The sequence below is a fragment of the Protobothrops mucrosquamatus genome, unplaced genomic scaffold, assembly GCF_001527695.2.
Source record: "Protobothrops mucrosquamatus isolate PMUCROS unplaced genomic scaffold, P.Mucros_1.0 scaffold448, whole genome shotgun sequence".
Taxonomy (NCBI): Eukaryota; Metazoa; Chordata; class Lepidosauria; order Squamata; family Viperidae; genus Protobothrops; species Protobothrops mucrosquamatus.
The window spans coordinates 331,550-351,935 of NW_015386771.1; the positions used below are offsets into that span (position 1 = coordinate 331,550).

The window sequence follows — 20,386 nt, forward strand, 5'->3', positions numbered from 1 at the left end:
GATTCTCAGTATTATTCTAGGAAGGCCTTAGTCATTCCTCCCCTCCACTCGACTTCAGTTGGATGGTGAGAAAAGAGTTGAAATATGCTGGTGGGGTTAAATGGGGTTAAAGTAACTTTAGTTTTACTGATTTCAGCACTTTTGAGTGGTTCCTGGCAGTGGCTCTCTCAAATTAAAACCAATGAATAAAAGCTAGTTATTAAAACAGTAAAATATAATACTATTAAAACAACTAGAAATAAAAAACGTACAAATTGAAATCAATTCAGTTTAAAAACCATACAGGCCTCCTGAACAAAATGTTTCAGAGCAGACACTTGCATAGAAACATAGACACAATTCATATCTTACATAATTCCCCCCCCCCCACATACACACAAACAAGTTTAGCAGAAGAAGATGTTTTGAACTTGGATCTTCTTAAGTTGGTACAAGATTCAAACCTTTACAACATAGCAGCTCTCAGTTTTAGCCTTTTGGGAGAGGACCACTAACAGTGCAAAGCAGACCTTCCAGAAAAGGGTTTTGAAGAAGACTGAACTGGGAATGAGGTTGGTGCAGGCCATTCCAGGGTTCTTTTGCATAGGCTGGATGGTATTCAGGGGCATAGGAGCCTATGCTCTGTACATTGACAAAGAGGAAGCCTTGTCTTCATTGAGATGTAGATAAAATTAAAATCCCCAATTTTACTGAAACTACTGTTATTTCAAAAGAACCTAAATGCTAAAATAATTTTATTTTCTCTCCTTATTCTATGTAGGAGCTATATGTTTCGATCTGCAGTTCAAAGACACCCCATTTTTCCTCTGGTAAGGTCTATTGATTAATGACTATAAAATGTTGGGGTTTCATGCAAAGAAGAAAAAAAAATCCACTCTTAAATGTTTCTTTTCTTCAAAATAAACCGTTAATGCTTTCCCTTCCCAACTCTTTAACATTTAGCTTTTTTGGGAATAGTTAGATTTTTCAGGACTAGCCCCACAGCTGTAAACATTGCATCCACTCTTGTGGTGCCACCTTGAGTTTTGTTACCGTCCTTCCCCCCATCCAATGGACCCCAGTTTAATTACAGGGCCCACTGAGGGTTGGTGTTATAAAAATGTAAATAAAGGCCAGAAACTAATTTTTTCTAAAAAAAAATTCTTTTTCTTGAGACACGTCAGAAAAATGAACTCACCTCCCCCCCCAAAAAAATAGTACATTGGAGAATCGACCTACATGACAATTGCATCTGCTTCACACAGATACCTCCTCTTTCTCTTCTTGCTGCATCCTCTTCTCTTCCTTTTTCTTTTTGGCCAGTGCAGTCACAAAGGACCGAATCGGTGTGCCTTCCAGCAATTCTCTTCCATTCAGGGACTCCCCTGGAAAACTGTTCATCAAAAATGACAGGAAACGATTGTATACCTTTTATGCAAAGAAAGTGGAAGAGCAGCACACTGATAGAAAGAAGAATGGAAATTTACTAAGAGGGTTATAGAACAAATGAATGAATATCATACGGTGGCCATGTTAGCATGACATGGCTAACCCCTCTGACATATTTCTACCTGCCAGTAGCATGTCATCCAGGTCAGTCAGTTTCAACCATTTTTGCCAGCTGCAGGGAGGTGGGCCTAAAAAGCCAAGAGGCTGTCCATAACCATGCAATTGATGCCCTACCCTTTTTTTACATAAGCCAAAAAAATCAAGATGGCAGCCATCATTATGCATTGGAATGCACATGGGTAAGGTGTTCTCTGGCTCCTCCTTACCCAATAGGGATCTGGTCATCTGAAAGAAAGTTACTGAACAGATATTTGAAGATGCAATAAGGGCAGAGAAGCAAATATGCTTCGCCACACTTATCAACACAAAGTAAGTTCTAATATAGGCTCTTATATTGGTTGGCCTTGCTCTTTGTCTTCCTCCAGTGGTGCTCTAGGAAGCTCTTGTGTCACTTCATTTTCCAGAGCTGCTCAGTAAACCATGGCATTCTATGAGTTCCATGTGCTCAGAGGCTCCAAACAGGCATGGATTTGGTCCATGGACCCAGTAACCTGCTCATTTATTCAAATTACTCATTTGTAATCATATCTACATGTCTACATGCAGAGATTTCTAAGTGATAACCCAGTAGCCACTTCTCCACTTGAAAAATAGGTGATGGAATATTGTAATTGCTACACTTGCCCAGTAGAATTCTAGTTTCTTAAGTAACAAAATAAAGAAATAAGAACATTTTCCTTTCTGACTGTATGGATTACTCTTTTCAATTGAAGTAATTGCTCCAAAAACATGATTTTGTCTTTATCTAGAAATAAGTTGTGCTCTTGTCAAAAGGTTACTATTTATGCTATAGTCACCATGTTGGGGCTGCAAAATTGTTGACAACTATTAGATGGCAGGAAACTTGTATTTTTTGTATTTCTTAGCTGCCATCTAATGATCATCTGGATTTTTTTAGTCTATATATGCATAGAAGAGAATATTTATAGCTCAGGGTTGAACTTTGATGCTCTCTGAGCTTGGTTGTTTTCTTGCAGATGTTTTATTACCAAACTAGGTAACATCATCAATGTTAAATATATGCTAAACCTATATGCTAAAGTCATATTGAAACCATTAAGCCCATAAGCATTCTAACACTGAACCATCACTACTAGTTTACTAATCAGATTGGTAGTACTATGTTTATGTAAATCTTGGCCAATCCAAAAGTTTTATTCTGCAAGATAATAGTAAGAATCTATTATGCATGTAAGAAGTTATAAAGCCAGGGTATTCATCTTCCCTGGTAAATCTTACTGCACTTCCAGCTAACATCTGTGTAATATCATCTCAGTCCTTGCGCTGGACAGCCAGTGTTTCCATGGACCAGTCACCATACTACAAAAGCACATATTCCCAACTGAGTAATATAAGTTGTTGAGCAGGAGAATCCATGTAGAAAACTCCAGCCTTCATGAGAGCTTGAACATTTTCATTATAAGGTATCTAGGATCATGTCTTTCATACTTGACAGATGTGTTGATTGCAATTGTCCAAATATGGATTGGAGGAACAAGCAAGCTGACATTATTGATGAATCTGTTCCCCAGTTAATAATACCCAGATTCAGGAGCCAAAGCAATGAGGAAGTAGTGAGAACTTCCATCAATATTAAGTAAGTGTATCAGATGGAGAGCCTATGAGTCACCCTACCATAATCTTGATAAATGACTCGATCCTGAAGGAACAGAGAGGAGCATAGACCATATGAATCTCTTCAAAAGATCTATCAATCATATTCTTGAAAAGCTGTCATTTTAGCAGTCAGAATTACATAGAAGACCTTAAACTATATACCTGCGGTGGCTGAATGAGCCTCTCAAGCCCTCTTCCCGGTATTTATGATAGGAAGAAAAATGTGCTTAATGGCGTTTTACATTTTGTAATCTGATCAAAGTTCACTTCAGTTTCCAAATTCTGTATTAAATGAATTTAGAAAGATGCTGGGGGTTTTTTGGTTTTTTTTCCCACATCTTTTTGCTTCATAGCCTAATGTTTAAAAACATCTGAATGTAATGCATGTGCTTAGAATTGTTTTAAAAATTACAGCAATGAAAGTATTCAGAAAATGGTTACATTTAATAGAAAATCCATATTAGAAAAGTGGAGGTGAAAAGCAAATATTCATACGTAACAGCATTCCAGAGGCCAAGGGGCATCTTATTCTTGAGCAATCCCAGAATGCTAATCATCTTTGAAATGCAGCGTACCGTAGCTAGCAAGATCTCTGAAAATCCCAGATAAATAGAAAAGTGGATCTGCTGGATCCTGAACTGTCAATAGCCAGTTGGCAGCTGGATTAATTATGTCAGCTCTGTTGAGATATGCGCATGGCTAAGCACTCCACTTAGCATTCTGCATCATCGGCAGCTTCCAGACCTAGTAGGAGGAAACACACACACAAGGATAGCTTCACAAAAAGAATATCAAGTAACTTGAGCATAGTGATTAGGCTGTGCTAGCTAGGAAGGTGGGGGCAACAGAGATTGTACCCCAACAGAGATTGATAATGTGTTCTTTGTTGGTGCATGAATCAGAAAAAAAGAATATAAAAAAACAACAGAAAAATCAGCATAGGCGATGATATTATAGAGAAGTTAATAACAAGGAGGAGAGCAGTACGGTGGCCTAGAGGCGAAGACGCTCACCTCCCACTCAGAGGGTTGAGAGTTTTATCCTAGGCAACAGCAGATGTTTATCAGGGTGCAAAGAGAAAGTATCTGCTGTGAACTCCATGCAGGCATCAGGAAGGGCATCCGGCCAGTAAACACTCAGCTCCATTCAGTCGCTCCAACTCCACCCCAAATAAAGGGATTAAAGGATCGTAAAAAGAAGAAAAAAACAATCAGGAGCAGCAGTAATAATGGCAATAGATAGAATTTAATAAAGTAACAATATAATTGAAATTACAAAAACTTCAAATTTCAATTGATTTGTAATGTGAAGACTTGGGCAATAGTTTTCTGTTACAAGAGTAGGGACGTTAGGAAATAGGTCCTTCATTGCTGGAAAAGAAACACTTCTTTCCTTCACCCAGATCTTAATTTCTTTGTGGAATTTGCTGCTTTTAAGTAGCATGATGACGGTGGTTCTCTGATTTAAAGAGTAGGATGAGAAAGGTAGTATACATAGGTGTTGCCAACAGCTCTGAGTCAAGGTGCTTCTTGAAGCTTACAATTCAGTGATGGACAAGCTGACCCATTTACAACTCCCAGGTTTGGCCATATGTCGGGATTGATGGGCATTTAATCAAAAGTACCTGTTCTGTATCTAGCTGGCTTTTTCTGCTCCAAAATGCTGTGAAGCATCTGCAAAACAACACTATTGGTACTCGTGATGGTTTCCTATATGCCCGGGGATGGCCGAAATTGAGTGATAGGAGCCTGGACTAGATTGTCCATTGATTTAATGCATTGTGACTTTTTAATGATTTAATGGTCAAGTTGTCAAATCAATGAGAGTGGATTTAGAGAAGAGGTTTATAAAAACACATTACTGTAAGTATTAGTTATGATGCCTAGCAAGAATGTTATCTCCGTTGTTCTGAGGCAGTTTTGTAATTAAATTTGTCTGATCCCCTCTATTACAAAGCAATGTTGTATTTCCCCACTTCATATTTTTCTGTGAAAATGTGTTTTCAAGTGAAAGTGTTGTACCACAAAGGACGGGGGGGGGGGGGAGAGAATGTAACAGTTCTGTCGCTCCTAACACATGTTCATGCGCAGAAATGACAGTTTATGACAGTGATTCCCACATGCCTTTTACAGCCGAGCTGAAAAAAAAGGCATATTTTGCTGAAATTAGCCATCAAATCTGCACTATGGAAAGGAAGAGCTGAGCTATTGAGAAGGAATCCAGGCAGGCTGTTGGAATGTAGAAAATGAGCTTCTTTGGGTGGAAATGTCAGATGATACTGTTTTCTTCCTCTTTGTTATTAATTTTGGCCCCAGCTGGTCCATGATTAATAATATTATGCTTTCATGAACCACAATTCTCCAGGGGTGCATTTATTATCTAAGGTATGCTTTTTTTGAGGTCACTTGTGATTTTCTGTTTTGTTTTTTTTTAATATGTATCTGGAATGATGGTAGCGGAAGGAGCGCTTGCAGCTTTCATATGCCAACAGGAACTACATTATATTGAGATTTTGGGGGATGATCAATAACTTAAAGAGGCTTTCAAAGTTTCATGGTGCCCTCCAGTGTAATCCTTGTCTTTTTCTAACTCTTGAAGTTTGTTTGATTTTTATACCACATGTATTTATACATTTCAAAGAAGAAAGGGAAGCTGCTGGGAGCAAAGGCAATGTGTCCCTTCAAATATTTGCTGACCATTATCCTTGGTTTAAAAAGGCATGATGGAAGCTGTGATCAAACCTTATCAATTTTATCATAATCACATACATGCTAAAAAGGGATGTGCAATGTGTGGTCCATGGTTGTAAGTAGTACCTTAAAACTATGGTACATTTCTCCCTTGTCATTAATGAAGAGGTAAATGATATATGATTGATTTACTCATTAAGTGCCATTAAACTGATGTTGCCCCTTGCATATTATATGGATGGATCCATAGGTTTAATTTTATTGCCTATAGTTGTAATTTTAATTAAATTTATTTGCTATTACACTAAATAAATCCATTTTAACTTTTGTTCTTCCCTCCTCTTCTTTATTCTTGGGCCTGGCCATCTGCCAACACACCATCTAAAACCTACCATATGTGCCACATAAACAGTTTATGCAGCCCTGATTTAGCAAAATGGGAAACCATCTAGCTAAACCTATGATCTACATTTTGGCAGGCCACCAAATCAGAATCTTTTACCAGTTGAGCCATTAGGCTGTAAAGGATATCTGACAGGTATGGACCACAAAACATACCCATTATAGTGTAATATAAACTGATATCTTTCATTTTTTCCCCTCAAAAAATTGAAAAATTCTACTTTTATACTAAACCTGGATTTGATAAATAAACAAGATACAGCCTCATTTTAGATTCTGTTGATGGGAATTGCACTTTCTTCACTTTTTTCCATCCCACTCAGCACTGAATAACTGCACAGAGGTTATCACTTATTTATTAATGAGCCATGGTGGTGCAGTAGTTAGAATGCAATATTGCCGGCTAACTCACTGCTCACTGCCAGGAGTTTGATTCTGACTGGCTCAAGGTTGACTTAGCCTTCCATCCTTCCGAGGTCAGTAAAAGAATTGTAGGCAATATGCTGACTTTGTAAACCACTTAGAGAAGGCTGTAAAACACTAAGTGCTAAGTGCTATTGCTATTCAAATTTGTTATAGCTTCCCAACTCCAGTGGACTTATGCCTCTTCCCTCCCTTCTCTGACATATCTATTAGATTTGATAGGAAGGACTTCTCCATGCACATAAATATATATGCAGGGAGTCAGATGCAAGAGAAGATCCTGCTGCTTAATCAGGATACTTCCTTGGGGTATGAGCTCTGTCTACATAGTTAAACACGCATGAATACCTTCTCATGAACACCCACCTCCTTGAGGTGAGGCAATATGTCTATACAATATGGAGTGAAACTATGGACTTCTAAAGGCCTTGTAAACTTTTGTTCGTTGAAAACTGAGGAAAATGTGTATAATTTTTCCCCCTTTATCGTGTCACAACATCTTTTATGCTTTCAATTCCAAGTTTCATAGCTGGATTTATCTGATTGTTTGGAATCGCTATTTTTTTCTGCCTTGCAATGAAGAAGTTAGAAAGTCAGTTGCTGTTTGTGTGCAAAACCACCTCGATTTTGTATCCTATAAATAGGTGTGGTACAGCTTTGTGTGGTTTCAGAACATAATACTCTTTTACCCTGAGACAACAGCAAGAGAAAAGGTGTAAGAACATACCCTCTGAAAAGCAGGTTCTTTCTCAACCCATTCTCCGACTCTGCATCTACATCAACTTTACTACCTATCAACTGAGTTCTAAACGATCACTGTCAGGTTGAAGTGATCCTATTTTTAGAATAGAATAGAGCTGGAAGGGACCTTGGTGGCCTTCTAGTCCAGTTCCCTGCTCAAGCTGGAAAACCTACTGTATACCATTTTGAACTTGTGAATCAAGGCAAAAGGATGCAATTGGGGAGAAGCATGATCACCTTAGTGTTTATGTAATTGGAAACATGCTGTCAGCAAGCTTTAAAACATATTGGATTTTTCATTGGCTTTATAGGCTAGGCCAGTGATGGCGAACCTTTTAGAGACCGAGTGCCCAAACTGCAACCTACAACCCACTTATTTATCGCAAAGTGCCAGGGCCGCATCAGCATTGTGGTGCCCTCATGGGGGGGCAGGGAGGCACCTCTGAGTGCTGCCTCTGGCACACAAAAACCGGGGGCGCAAAAATGGGCCACCATGCTGCAAGGCGCAAAAACGGCCGTGCCGTGGGGCACAGATACAAGGCGCTGCACCATGCAAGAACAGGGCAGGGCTAGTGAGTATCACATAGGCACTAGCCCCGCTCCATTTGCAGCATGTGTGTGCTCGCAGACCCGTGCACGCATGCATGCATGTAAAATGCTTCCCCCTCCCTTTTCTTCCAGTCCACCAATCAACAATGGTTGGTGACCTCTGCTCTACCACCCCTACTCGAGGTTGCTAGTTGGCCGCTTCACCTCCTTTGTGCTGGGTGGGGCTCCTCCCCAGGGGGCAGTGGTGGCCTGAGGCACCTGCTGCTGGTGGCGGTGGTGTGTGTGCCAACAGAGAGCGCTCTGAGTGCCGCCTCTGGCACGCGTGCCATAGGTTCGCCACCACTGGGCTAGGCCTCTTCCTTGGGAGATGTGATTCACTTTTTTCCTTTCAAGAAAGTTATGCTTGGTTGTATGATTTTTTTTTTTTAAAAAAAGCAACCTAGCACTGTTTTTGTTATTGTTTGGATTAGGATTTAAATGCCTCTATTTTTCCAAATACATGGCTAATTCTGAAATATCAGCCAGGTCATAAGCCTTGCAAAAATAAGAGGGCAAATTTAACTTCAAGAGCCTAATTCTTCTATTTTTCCAGATCAGGTTAACATTTTTGAAGGATCATAATTTTTTTTTTACAGTAGCTCATCAGAATTCATTCTGTAAGAGTAGCAGCAAGCTAGGTATAATATGAATTGTCTGAGGATTTTTTTTTTGGCTTTTAAATAGATGTTAACCTTTCATTTGAAAATCCTTGAGGATCTCATTAATGACCTTGTTCCAGGTGGCCTCTTGTGACAGAAGAGCCGTTCCATGTAAACAACTACTATTTAAATGAGTTATTGATACAGCTGCTATCCAATATTTTGCAACAAATGAACTGGAACTGACGTCTTAGTGTTTGCCTGTCTTGGAACAGCTGCAACCTGGGTGTTCTTTGCAGGTGAAAACTAAGGCTGCTCAGCTATTGATGCTCAAAGGATGATTTTGCATGTGTTGTTCACTGTATTGGAAATAAATGACCATTGTTTTGGGCTAGGCATGGACAGGATGGAGATTCTGCATAAAGAGACAGCGTTGCAATGAACTTCAGTTTGTAGTTTCTTTCTCAGGTATAGCAGGAAGATAGTTTAGGATGCAAAGCAAACCAACATTTAACCACTGTTTCTTAATTTTATTTTATTTTTAGAGATGAAATTTATTCAAGTTTACTGAGGTTCTACTGAGTCACTATTTTCCATTCTTTTCTCCTGAAACATGTTCCAAGGTGGACTCTGAAGAAAAAAAAATGGCACTTTTTAAAAAAGTATTTTTTAAATAGAGGAATGTTGGGATCACTATATGTGGACTGGAAAAATCCAAAGAATCACTAGATTTATTAATATAAGAACATAAAATCAATAATAAAGAGAATATCTGTGGATCTCTCTTTTCTTTGAGCCAAAGTACTGTTTTAACAGTCTTCCTCATCCCTTGGCTTTACATGGTTTGGATCTTCTTTAGGTATATCTGGTAGGTGAAGATATTTTGTACAGTGAGGGGAAAACTGTGGCAGACATACCCCAGGAAGTATTTCAACTCTTTCTGCCAATGCATATTCCTTCTAATTTTAAATTTTAGATTTTAGGTATGCTAAAATCATTGTGTGGTAGACTTTTATCTCAAAATCATCTGGGGCCCACCATTTTGGAAAAGTTGATTATCAAAAACTGTATATTTCTACAACTGATAGAAGAATAAAAATAAAAGTTGTACATTGTATATGTATTCATTATGCTGATATGTAGGTGGTCCTCACTTAAAGATTACTTGTTCAGCATCTGTTCAAACTTGTGATGGCACTGAATTGAATGGTACTTACAACTGATTCTCAAAATTCCAGCCACCAGAGTGTTCCATGGTCATGTTGTTGCCATTTGTGACTTTCTTGGCCAGCTTCCTATAAGCAAAATCAATGAGGAAGCTGGCAGGAGGTCGCAAATAGTGACCACATGATGTCCTTGCTTGATGACTTGCAATGATTCACTTAATGAGAAAGTGCTGGAATTGGTGTTACTAAGTGATGCAGTCACACGGCACTGCACTTTTTGACCTTGTCACTTAGCGATGGAAATTATGACCCCAATTGTTGTCGTTAACTGAGGATAACCTGTATTATATTTTGATGGGCCTATTCATATTTTATTATAATATTATAGTCCTGAAAATTTTTATTTTGTCTTTTGTCTTTTTATTATAGCTACGTGATTTTATTTTTACCTAAAATGCAACTTATATGCTTATCAAAAGCTCTTAAATTATCTGTGGTTACAATCCTTGACAATTCGTTATGATTCACTTCCCATTGGCTGCTTTTTTTAAAAAAATGCCACTATGTTATGCCTGTTTGAAAATTTCAGAAATATTTGCATGGAAAATCCTCCTAAATTTGTATCTTGAATAAAAAGAATAAAACTGAGTTGCCCCAGTGGAAAAAGGTATGAACACACCTGCACAGAAGATGAGATTATTTCAAATATGTAGAAAAGCAGGAGTGTTATGCTCAAAGGAACATGACAGATGCTAACATAGGAACACAGAAATAGCAACAGACAAATATTAACCTATCTCCAAACTATAGACAGATTTATTTTCTTGTCTTATAACAATAAATAAATTATTGCTCTACTAGTTAGTGTCATTTTTGTCTCTAGGTAGTTGAGAATAGATTGATTAGTGCAAATGCCTTTGTTAGCAAATGAGTCAGCAAAAGATCTGTGTCAGTTGTTTCTACATTTAAAATATGATTATTTCTTTTTGTAAACCAAAAGCTGATATCCTGTAATTACTCCAGGGGCTTGCAAACCTGTCAAAATCAGTGTTACTTAGCTTTTAGCTCTTTCTACTTTTCCTAAATAAAAATAAGCTCTTTTCCTCTGGGTTTCCTATGCCCAGGAAGGGAGCAGGGATGAATTAACTGGATCATTCCAGTTCCCATCCCTTTCTACATAAACAATACATGATCTGTTCCTGGTTCTACATAAACAATACATGATCTGTTCCAGTTAAGAATGGATCATATAGTAAAAAAGATCTCCATCTAAATTCCTGCAAAGGAGGTGCCAATTTGAATGGACAGTTCAGGATAAACAGACATGTAATGTTCACTTTATGTGAACATATTTTCCAATATTTTTTAATGTTCCAATATTTTTCTAGATACACACAGATTCAGTTGTTATAGGAGTTTAATAACAAATTTTGGGCAATAAATCAATGTAAGTTCTTGAATCTATGTGAATAGCATACACTCATCATAGGCAAAGTGCAAACTGTTGAGTCCAACCTGATTAGTCCCTGATGTTGGTCCTACAAAAATCATAAATTCATAAAATCCAAATGTTTCCTTTCTACATTAACTTTTGTGGTCATCATGTGGTTGAAATAAAGTACATATATTAGAGGATGACTAGAGAACCACAGAATTAGAAAGTGCTATTTAGATAATTGATGGATGGATATCAGTACTAGGTATCTTAAGTTAGATTTTCAGTTTCTATATTACATTTTCAGAAGATGTTAATTGGTGGGTGGGATATGTATTAGTTTCATGATTATTAATCTTATTTGGCATAATTCTCCAATAGTACAAATAAAATAACCCACTGAGATGCTGCAAATGTTATCCATGCTATCAAATATGCTGCATGTATTTTAAGTATTGAGCAGCTGTCTTACATTGAGTAAAACTGTTGATTATGTTAGCAGAGTAATGTCTTTAAGACTACAGCATGCTAGGAATAACAGCGTTATGGAAGTATTTTTGCATATGGAACCTTTTTAAAAGAAGCATTTTATTACATTGTAGAAACAAGGTCCAGGCCCAGGTGAGTATGAAATAAAGGATGTCCAGCCAGTTCCAATACGATCGTCCTTCATATCAAAAGTACCACGAATATTGCCAGCCCACACTGTGAGTATAATATTGAAAATGGCTCAAACTGTGCTTGCAGCTATAGGGCTGACTTGGGGTTTCTGCCTTTCTTGGAGACATTCCATATTCAGCCTTTGGATTTGCAGCTTTCTTTTTTGGGTGGGGGGAGGGGGGAACCTAGTATTTTCAAGATATAAAGGAAAACATGGAGACAGTAAATGTTACTTAGATTCAGGTATTATTAAATTGCATCCATGGAAATAAAATCCAGTTATGGAGAAGACCAGACTGGTTGGCTGATGTATTAGAATAGAATAGAATAGAATAGAATAGAATAGAATAGAATAGAATAGAATAGAATAGAATAGAATAGAGCTGGAAGGGACCTTGGAGGTCTTCTAGTCCAGCCCCCTGCTCAAGCTGGAGAACCTATACCATCTCAGACAAGTGATTGTCTAGCCTCTTCTTAAAAATCATCAGTGATGGAGCGCCCATGATTTCTGGAGGCAAGCTGTTCCACTGGTTAATTGTCCTCACTGTCAGGAAGTTTCTCCTTAATTCCAGGTTGCTTCTCTCTTTGATCAGTTTCCAACCATTATTTCTTGTCCTGCCCTCTGATGCCCTCTCTTCTTTGTGGCAGCCCCTCAAATACTGGAATACTGCTATCATGTCTCCCTTATTTCTTCTTTTCTTTAGACTAGCCAAACCCAAGTCCTGCAGCCGTTCTTCGTATGTTTTTAGTCTCCAAGCGTTTGATCATCTTAGTTGCTCTTCTCTGAATTTTTTCCAAACTCTCAATATATTTTGTGATATGGTGACCAAAATTGGCTGCAGTATTCCAGATGTGGTCTTACTAGGGTTTTATAAAGCGGTACTAATAACTCATGTGATCTTGATTCTATGCCTCTGTTTATACAACCTAGGATTGTATTAGCTTTTTTGGCTGCTGCTGCACACCGCTGGGTCATAGTCAAGTGATTGTCCACTAGGACTCCAAGGTTCCTCTCCCAGTTACTGTTTTTAAGCCAGGTCTCACCCAATTTGTACTTGTACCTTTGGTTTTTCCTGCCTAAATGTAAAACTTTGCTTTTCTCCACATTGAAACTCATTTTGTTGTATAGGGCCCATTGTTCAAGTTTGTCAAGATCTTTTTGGATCCTTAGTTGGTCTTCCAGGGTGTTGGCTACTCCTGCCAGTTTGGTGTCACCTACAAATTGATGAGTTCCCCTTCAATTCCCTCATCTAAGTCATTGATGAAGATATTGAAGGTCTAGGACGGAACCTTGTGGTACCCCACTGCTTACTTCTCTCCATGTGGATGTAGTGCCACTGTGGACTACTCGTTGAGTACGATTTGCCAGCCAGCTACATATCCATCTAGTGGTGATGTTGTCTATTCCACCTTTTTTTAGCTTACCAAGGAGTAGGTTGTGGTCTACTACTTTATCAAATGCCTTACTGAAGTCTAAGTATACTACGTCCACAGTATTTTGCTGGTCTATTAGTCACTTTGTTTAAGAATGAAATAAGATTAGTTTGGCATGATTTGTTTTTAACAAACCCGTGCTGGCTACTAGTTATAACTTTGTTTGCTTCTAGTTGTTCGCAGATCTGTTTTTTGATTATCTTTTCTATGGTCTTCCCAGGTATTGATGTTAAACTGATTGGTCTGTAGTTTCCTGGGTCTGTTTTTTCCCCTTTTTTGAAGATGGAAACCACATCAGCCCTTTTCCAAACCTCAGGTACTTCCCCCAATGCTCCAGGATTTTTGAAAGATGTGGTGCAGTGGTTCTGAGATAACATCAGCCTGCTCCTTCAGAATTCTGGGATGTAATTTGTCAGGCCCTGGTGATTTATATTTGTCAAGGTCGGATAGGTGTTCTCTTATCATTTTCTTGCTTATTTTAATTTTTGTTTCTAATTTGTCTTTTGCAGTGTTTTTTTTTTGTATGTTGGGCTATGGTTTCTTTTTGTGTGAAGACTGATGTAAAGTATAAGTTAAGCAGCTCTTTTTTCTCCCTGTTGCCTGTTATTTCCTTTCCATTTTCTCTCTTTAGTGGACCTACAGTTTCCTTGACTTTTTTCTTGTTGTTAATATATTGGAAGAAACTTTTTTATTATCCATGATTTCTGTTGCAAGTCTTTGTTCATTCTGAGCCTTTGCTTTCCTGACTTCATATTTACATGCTCTGGCTGTCTGCTGATAATCAGCCTTAGTTATATGCCTCTCTTTCCATTTTTTGTATTTGTCCTTTTTGTCTTTCAGTTTGTCAGAGAGATCTTTGTGCAGCCATGCTGGTTTCTTCTTGAATTTCTTGTTTTTCTTTTTCAGTGGTATTGTGCTGGTTTGAGCCTTTATGATTGCATTTTTGAGAGTTTCCCATGCTTGGGTAGGATTTTCATCCATGGAATCTTTCCTAGGTTCTCTCTGAGTTTGTTAAAGTCAGCTCTTTTGAAGTTCAAGACACTGGTTGGATTGCTAGTGTTTGTGTTATATTAAATTCCAGTATGACATGGTCACTTTTGTCCAAGGTTCCGGCAATTTCAACTCCCTCTATCATTTCTTCTCTATTAGTTAGAATTAAGTCCAGTATGGCTTTATGTCTAGTTCCCTCTTCCACCTTTTGGATGACAAAGTTGTCGGCTAAGTTGGTTAGGAATCTGTTTGATCTCCCGTTCGCTGCAGAGTTTGTCTCCCAGTTGATATCTGGATAGTTGAAGTCTCCCATTACTATTGTGGTTTGCTTCCTACATACTTTTGTTAACTGGTTGGCAAAGAGTTCATCTATTTCAGGGGTGAGATTCAGCCAGTTCGCACCAGTTTGGCAGAACCAGTAGCTAATTTTTTGTTGCCCAGGCCCAGAATGGACTTCCGGAAGCAGCATCCACACAGAGAACCGGTTGTTCACATATTTGAATCCCACCACTGATCTATTTCTTCTGATTGGTTGGGCGGTCTGTAATATACATCTATGGTAATGTCAATTTTTTCCTCTTTTATATTGACCCATATGCATTCTGGAGAGATTTTATCTTTGATCATGTACGTTTCTGTAGATATGTAGTGTTGTCTTACTTATAGTGCAACTCCCCCTCCTCTTTTTGTAGACCTGTTTCTTTTGACAATTTGTATCCATCCATCAGTCCATTCTATTCATGGGTTTCGTCCCACCAGGTTTCTGTAATACCAGCTATGTCATACCTTCTCTCGTGTACTATTGCTTCTAGTTCGCCCTGTTTGTTCCCCAAGCTTTGAGCATTTGTATATAAGCATTTAGGTTTTTGTGCCTGTGCGTGGGTATGTTTCCGGCACCTCCTGAATGTTGTTTGAGTTTTTCTTTTTTCTCAGCTCTGCCCACATCATCGTTTGATTTGTTTTCTTGGGATTTATGATTGGTTTTGGGTTCTATTGATTCTGAAGATTGATCACCCTTCCCGCTCAATTTTAGTTTAAAGCCCTCGTGATGAGTTGGGCCAGTCTTTTTCCAAGTACATTTCCCCCTGTTTTTGTGAGGTGCAGCCCATCCTTTGCCAAGAAGGAAATGCAGAACACTTGACAATATACATGGGATCTTTTCTGAATTTGGGCAACCTGGAATAAGGAAGTGTGCTCAGTCTTGAAAGATCAAGAAGAAGCCCAAACATAGGGGCATTCTAGTCCGTTTCAGGTTGTCCCTGACTTACAACCATTTGTTTAGTGACCGTTCAAAGTTACAATGGCACTGAAGAAATGACTTATGACTCTGTTTCATATTTACAACTGTTGCAACATCTCCATGGTCATGTGATCAAAATTCGGATGCTTGGCAACTGGTTCATATTTATGATGGTTGCAGTGTCCTGGCATCATGTGTTCACCTTTTGCAACCTTCTGACAAGCAAAGTCAATGGGAAACCAGATTCACTTAACAATCATGTTACTCAGTGATTTACTTAACAACTGTAGCAAGAAAGGTTGTAAAATGAGGTAAAACTTGCTTAATAAATATCTCACTTTGCAACATAAATTTTAGGCTCAGTTGTGGTCGTAAATGTAGGACTACCGGTATAATGTTTCATTTAGCAGTATTCATCCTGCAGTTGCAAGCTTATTCATCCTGCTTTCTAACATTCATTGGCAGCAAACATAAAGCTACTGTGAAAACTAGGCACGTGTCTGTGATTTTTGTAATATTATATTTTAGTTTGGTAGATGAATACAATCCATTATCTTTAATCATATGAGTCATACCATAATGTTAGTATAATTTAATTTGGATTCTTGCACTGAGAAAAGAGTTGGACCTGATAGCTTGAATGGCCTCTTTCCAAGTCTATGATTCAAGGACTGTAATTCTAATCAACCTGAATTTGGTTATGGTTGCTAAGGACATCTTAGACAACCCTACTATGCTGTAAAGCAGTGTTGCTGCTTGGAGAATTCTGGGGGGTTAAAGTCCAAGCATCTTAAAATTGCTGAGGTTGAGAAATGCTGCTCTAGTCAGGGAGGGCCAAAAGAGTAGGGAATTTAGAATAGTTAGGAACCAGGTCTTACACTCCTTATATCAATATTTTGAAACAATGGTGAAATTAACAGGATATTCCTAGATGATCTTCTTCAATTCAGACCGATTCCAGATAGATAGATCCAAGCTGTACCAGTTCAAAAGTGCTTTGCAGGGTGGCTGTTGTTTTTTTTTTTGTAGCAAATAATTTAAAAAAAAACCAAACAAACCACAGAGCGATTTAAACAAGATTCTAGCTTTAAATACTAGCATTGTTGTTTTGTTATAGAAACCTCCCTTCGTTTATTTCTTAATGATCTTGTTTGTTTCTTATTCTGTACAGAAAGTCCCTGGTCCAGGATATTATTGGCCTACCAAGCAGGCCCCAAGACAGCCCAGAACTATTGCCAGCCTTGGACGGGAACATACCATTTTCTTTAGCAACGTTCCTGAACTTTAGGATAGAAAGAATGCAGCACTCTGACACCTCAACTCATCCTATGCACCTCTGCACCTTCATTAAGACAAGCTTGCCAATTTTCATTCTTCTGAATTTTAAATGGGTTATTATGTTGTTAACCTATGCAGATGCTATTTTAATCATTCTGTTTTCTAGCATCCTAGGTTGTTTTGGGTTTTAAATCATGGCATATCTCATAACTGTGGTTAAATCATGACATATCATATGACCGAATATTTTATAATTTGCCTGAATTTAATTGTTCCGAGGCAGCAGTATTTGCTAGATGCAAGGTCAGCACTGGAAGAGAAAGAGAATAGAGATGACTAAGTTATCCAAAAAGATCAGCCTTCTCATCTTTTTCCTGATAAGAAGGATATTTTCGTGCCAGCATGTCTAAATGCCATACCTTTCTATTTCTCATTCAACCTTCTCAGATTGCCAGGGCATTGTTTATGATCAATGAATAGCTTATTTCAAAATAATGACATTGTAATCAATAGCATGCACTGGTCTCTTTGCAGAGTTTCAAATTTTGCAAAAATAGTTTATATCCACTCAAAAGACTACATTTAGGAGGCCAGGAAAATAGTAAAAAAAATAAATAGAGGAAATGCCTATTCTTTAAAATTAAACTAATCATTACTAAAAGAAATCTAGAACTTCTTTCTTTACAATTGTTTTTTTTTTTAATCCTGGAAAACATTCTATTTGAGAGAACTGTATGCTGGAGAAGAGGGAATGGTTTTGGTTTAGCATGTGCTTGCTTTGTTAGCTAGGCTAGGCTGAGATGATGACTGTCTCAAGGTCTCCTCATGTCTTTAATAATTAAATTGTTACTGTTCCAGCTCTCCCTAGTTACAGGTCGTCCTTGACTTACAACCACTCGTTTAGTGACTGTTCAAAGTTATAATGGCATTGAAAAAAGTGACTTACGACCGTTTTTCACACTTATGACTGTTGCAGCATCCCCATGGTCATGTGATCAAAATTCAGATGCTTGACAGCTGGCATGTATTTATGGTGGTTGCAGTTTCCCCGGGGTCACATGATCACATTTTGTGGCTTGCTGACAAGCAAAGTCAATGGGGAAGCCAGATTCACTTAACAACGGTGTTACTAACTTAAAAACTGCAGTGATTCAATTAATAGCTGTAGAAAGAAAGGTCGTAAAATAGGGCAAAATTCCCTTAATAACTGTCTTGCTTAGCAACATAAATTTTGGGTTCAACTGTGGTCAAGGACTATGTATATTTTGCACAACAATGTGTAAAATTTAGGGATTGGCTGTGGCAATAAAATAGGCACCAGATAAGCATGCCAGGGTTGATGCAGAGAGTGAAGACTGATGATATGAGGCATCTGGAAAGGAGGGGAAGGGCCCGTTGGGGGTCTAGGGACTGCACACAAATACTTTGGAGTGGGCAGCACTCGCCATTAACTTTTGGCAGAACTTAAATGGGCTCTGGAAGTCATGAAAAAGGGCTCACCAGACTATGAGAGCATGGCGTTCACAGAAGTGGATTAAAGCCTCCCCTCCCCTCTTAAAAAATATGGGTTGCTTTGACTGTGACATTGCAGCCATCCCTAATGGGTAGTTCTGGGGCCACAGATTGTTCAGCAACTCAGGGCATCCTGCTGAAGTGGCGACTTTTAATCTAGGAAAAGTTCTGCTAATATCCAGTCCATTGCCTTTACTTCTAAGTTTCCAATAGTATATTGCTCCCAAATGACATTTCTGCCTCACTTTCTACAATATAACATGGAGAACCTGAGTCAGCAAAGAATTTCAGTGGAAGCAAATCATTGATAAATGGAGCAAAGTCTCTCCAGATTACTAATCGTTATCAAAGGGAATCTTGCAAAGAGACATCTCAGAATAAAGTATAGTCCTTTATTATTCATCAGCATTAATTTACTATCTATCTCCCTAATCTTAATTGCACTTCTAGCCCCCCTCCCGCATGTGCTATTAAAATTCATTAACTTGAAAGCAAGCCTCAAAGTTCAGAAATTTCAGCTGGCAGAGCCCTTCAGCACTTCTGTAGTCAAATGAGAATATCAAGTGATAATATGAATGTACCAGAAAGGTTGGGGGAAGCAGCTTGTTGGCCTGTTGAAAAGGTTGTGGTAGCATTGTAGAAATGCTGCAGGATTTCTACAACCCTGTAGTGGAGTTGGGTTTGACTTGAAGAAGATTTGAGAGCTGTGGTAGTGATAAACCAATAATGCACTCTTAAAAAGGGCAATTGTATGTAGCAGAGGAGACCCACACCTTAGAATTTTGCTTGCATCTTTTCATAGCATCAACATGCTCCACCAACTTCTTTTTTTGTACCTTCTGATGTTCATCTGGTTCTCTGTATATGTCAAAGGAAGACTTAAGTTATCTTTAGCTGTCCTGGTTTAACAATATTCTTTTCTGTCTTAATCCAATAAATCTGACATGCTTCCTTGGATTTTTTGTGGTCACTTAACTCCTAGTGATTGGGATCTGCCCTGTTCCTATTGGCTATTTTAGGTTGGGGCTGGTATAGCCACTCTCTCTCCCGTCCTTCAGAGTCCTTCTGGTTTGACAGCAGGAGAATCCAGCTCTTTCAGTTCAGTGTCTACCTTTGCATTCCCCAATTCTCTCTAGCCAATATTCAACCTTAGCCCTAGTCCTTTGGCCAAACACTTGTGACTGGTCATGCCTGTAGTGGCAGCCATTTTGTAAAAGGACATGTTCTATTTTACCAAGTTGCCACTTCTTCTCATTTTGCCTCAATATTTACATGGAACCCTTTGAGAGAAGAGATTATTCTTGCTACAGTTATTTGAGGCAAAAGAGAATCTCTAGAAATATCACTTAATCAAAGCAGATTCCTTGTATTTCCCCGAATCTCCAAGCTATGGTAATACCAGTTTTGGCTTGATGTTAAATATGTTGAGTTCAAATGTTTAGACAATCAGACCTAATTCTGCACATTTAACTACATGGACCGAGACACAATTCTTCCCTTCACTGTACCCTTCTCTGAACTTTGCAGTGTACTTTTTCAATCAAAATAATATGTAGCAAGTTGCAGATCCTAGGGAAAAGTAACCCTCCATGAATATATTACTGAAACAACATAAAAATAAAAATGTACATAAAAGTCAAGAATGCATTGTAAAAATCCTCTAATGTACATGAGTAAAGAGACAGGCACATCAAAAGAAATATTGTTGTACAATCAAAACAATCTCAAGATGATATGGAAATGAGGCAAATGAAAGTGGAAACTTGAAAGCAATAAAATTACTTAAAACAGAAATGGAGAGACATTCATCAATTTCTGGGCAGCCTAGCATCTTTTCTCTTGGGTAGCATTATGTAAACTTTTTAAGAAAATGTAATACAAGAAAGTGAGATATAAATCATCAATCATTTGTAGTTTTCCTGCACAAACACCATGACCAGAAATATAAACTACAGGCCTTTGCGGATGACTTGGGTTTTATTTTAGAGGAACCATTGGAAACAGCTGATAAACTCTTGCAGAAAATCGAGAAATTTGGAGAAGTGGCTGGTCTGAAAATAAAT

General features: G+C 38.3%; 1 protein-coding gene across 1 annotated transcript in view; it reads left to right on the top strand.

Moving 5' to 3' along the window:
• Window positions 1-17,355, top strand: part of STPG4 (sperm-tail PG-rich repeat containing 4) — a 29,530-nt gene extending 12,175 nt beyond the window's left edge. Inside the window, exons 7-9 of the mRNA XM_029284228.1 lie at window positions 761-809; window positions 11,812-11,916; window positions 16,705-17,355. Of these exons, the coding sequence (XP_029140061.1) occupies window positions 761-809; window positions 11,812-11,916; window positions 16,705-16,821 (271 nt within the window). The 3' untranslated portion in view covers window positions 16,822-17,355. The remainder of the gene's footprint in view (window positions 1-760; window positions 810-11,811; window positions 11,917-16,704) is intronic.
• Window positions 17,356-20,386: the final 3,031 nt, after the last annotated feature.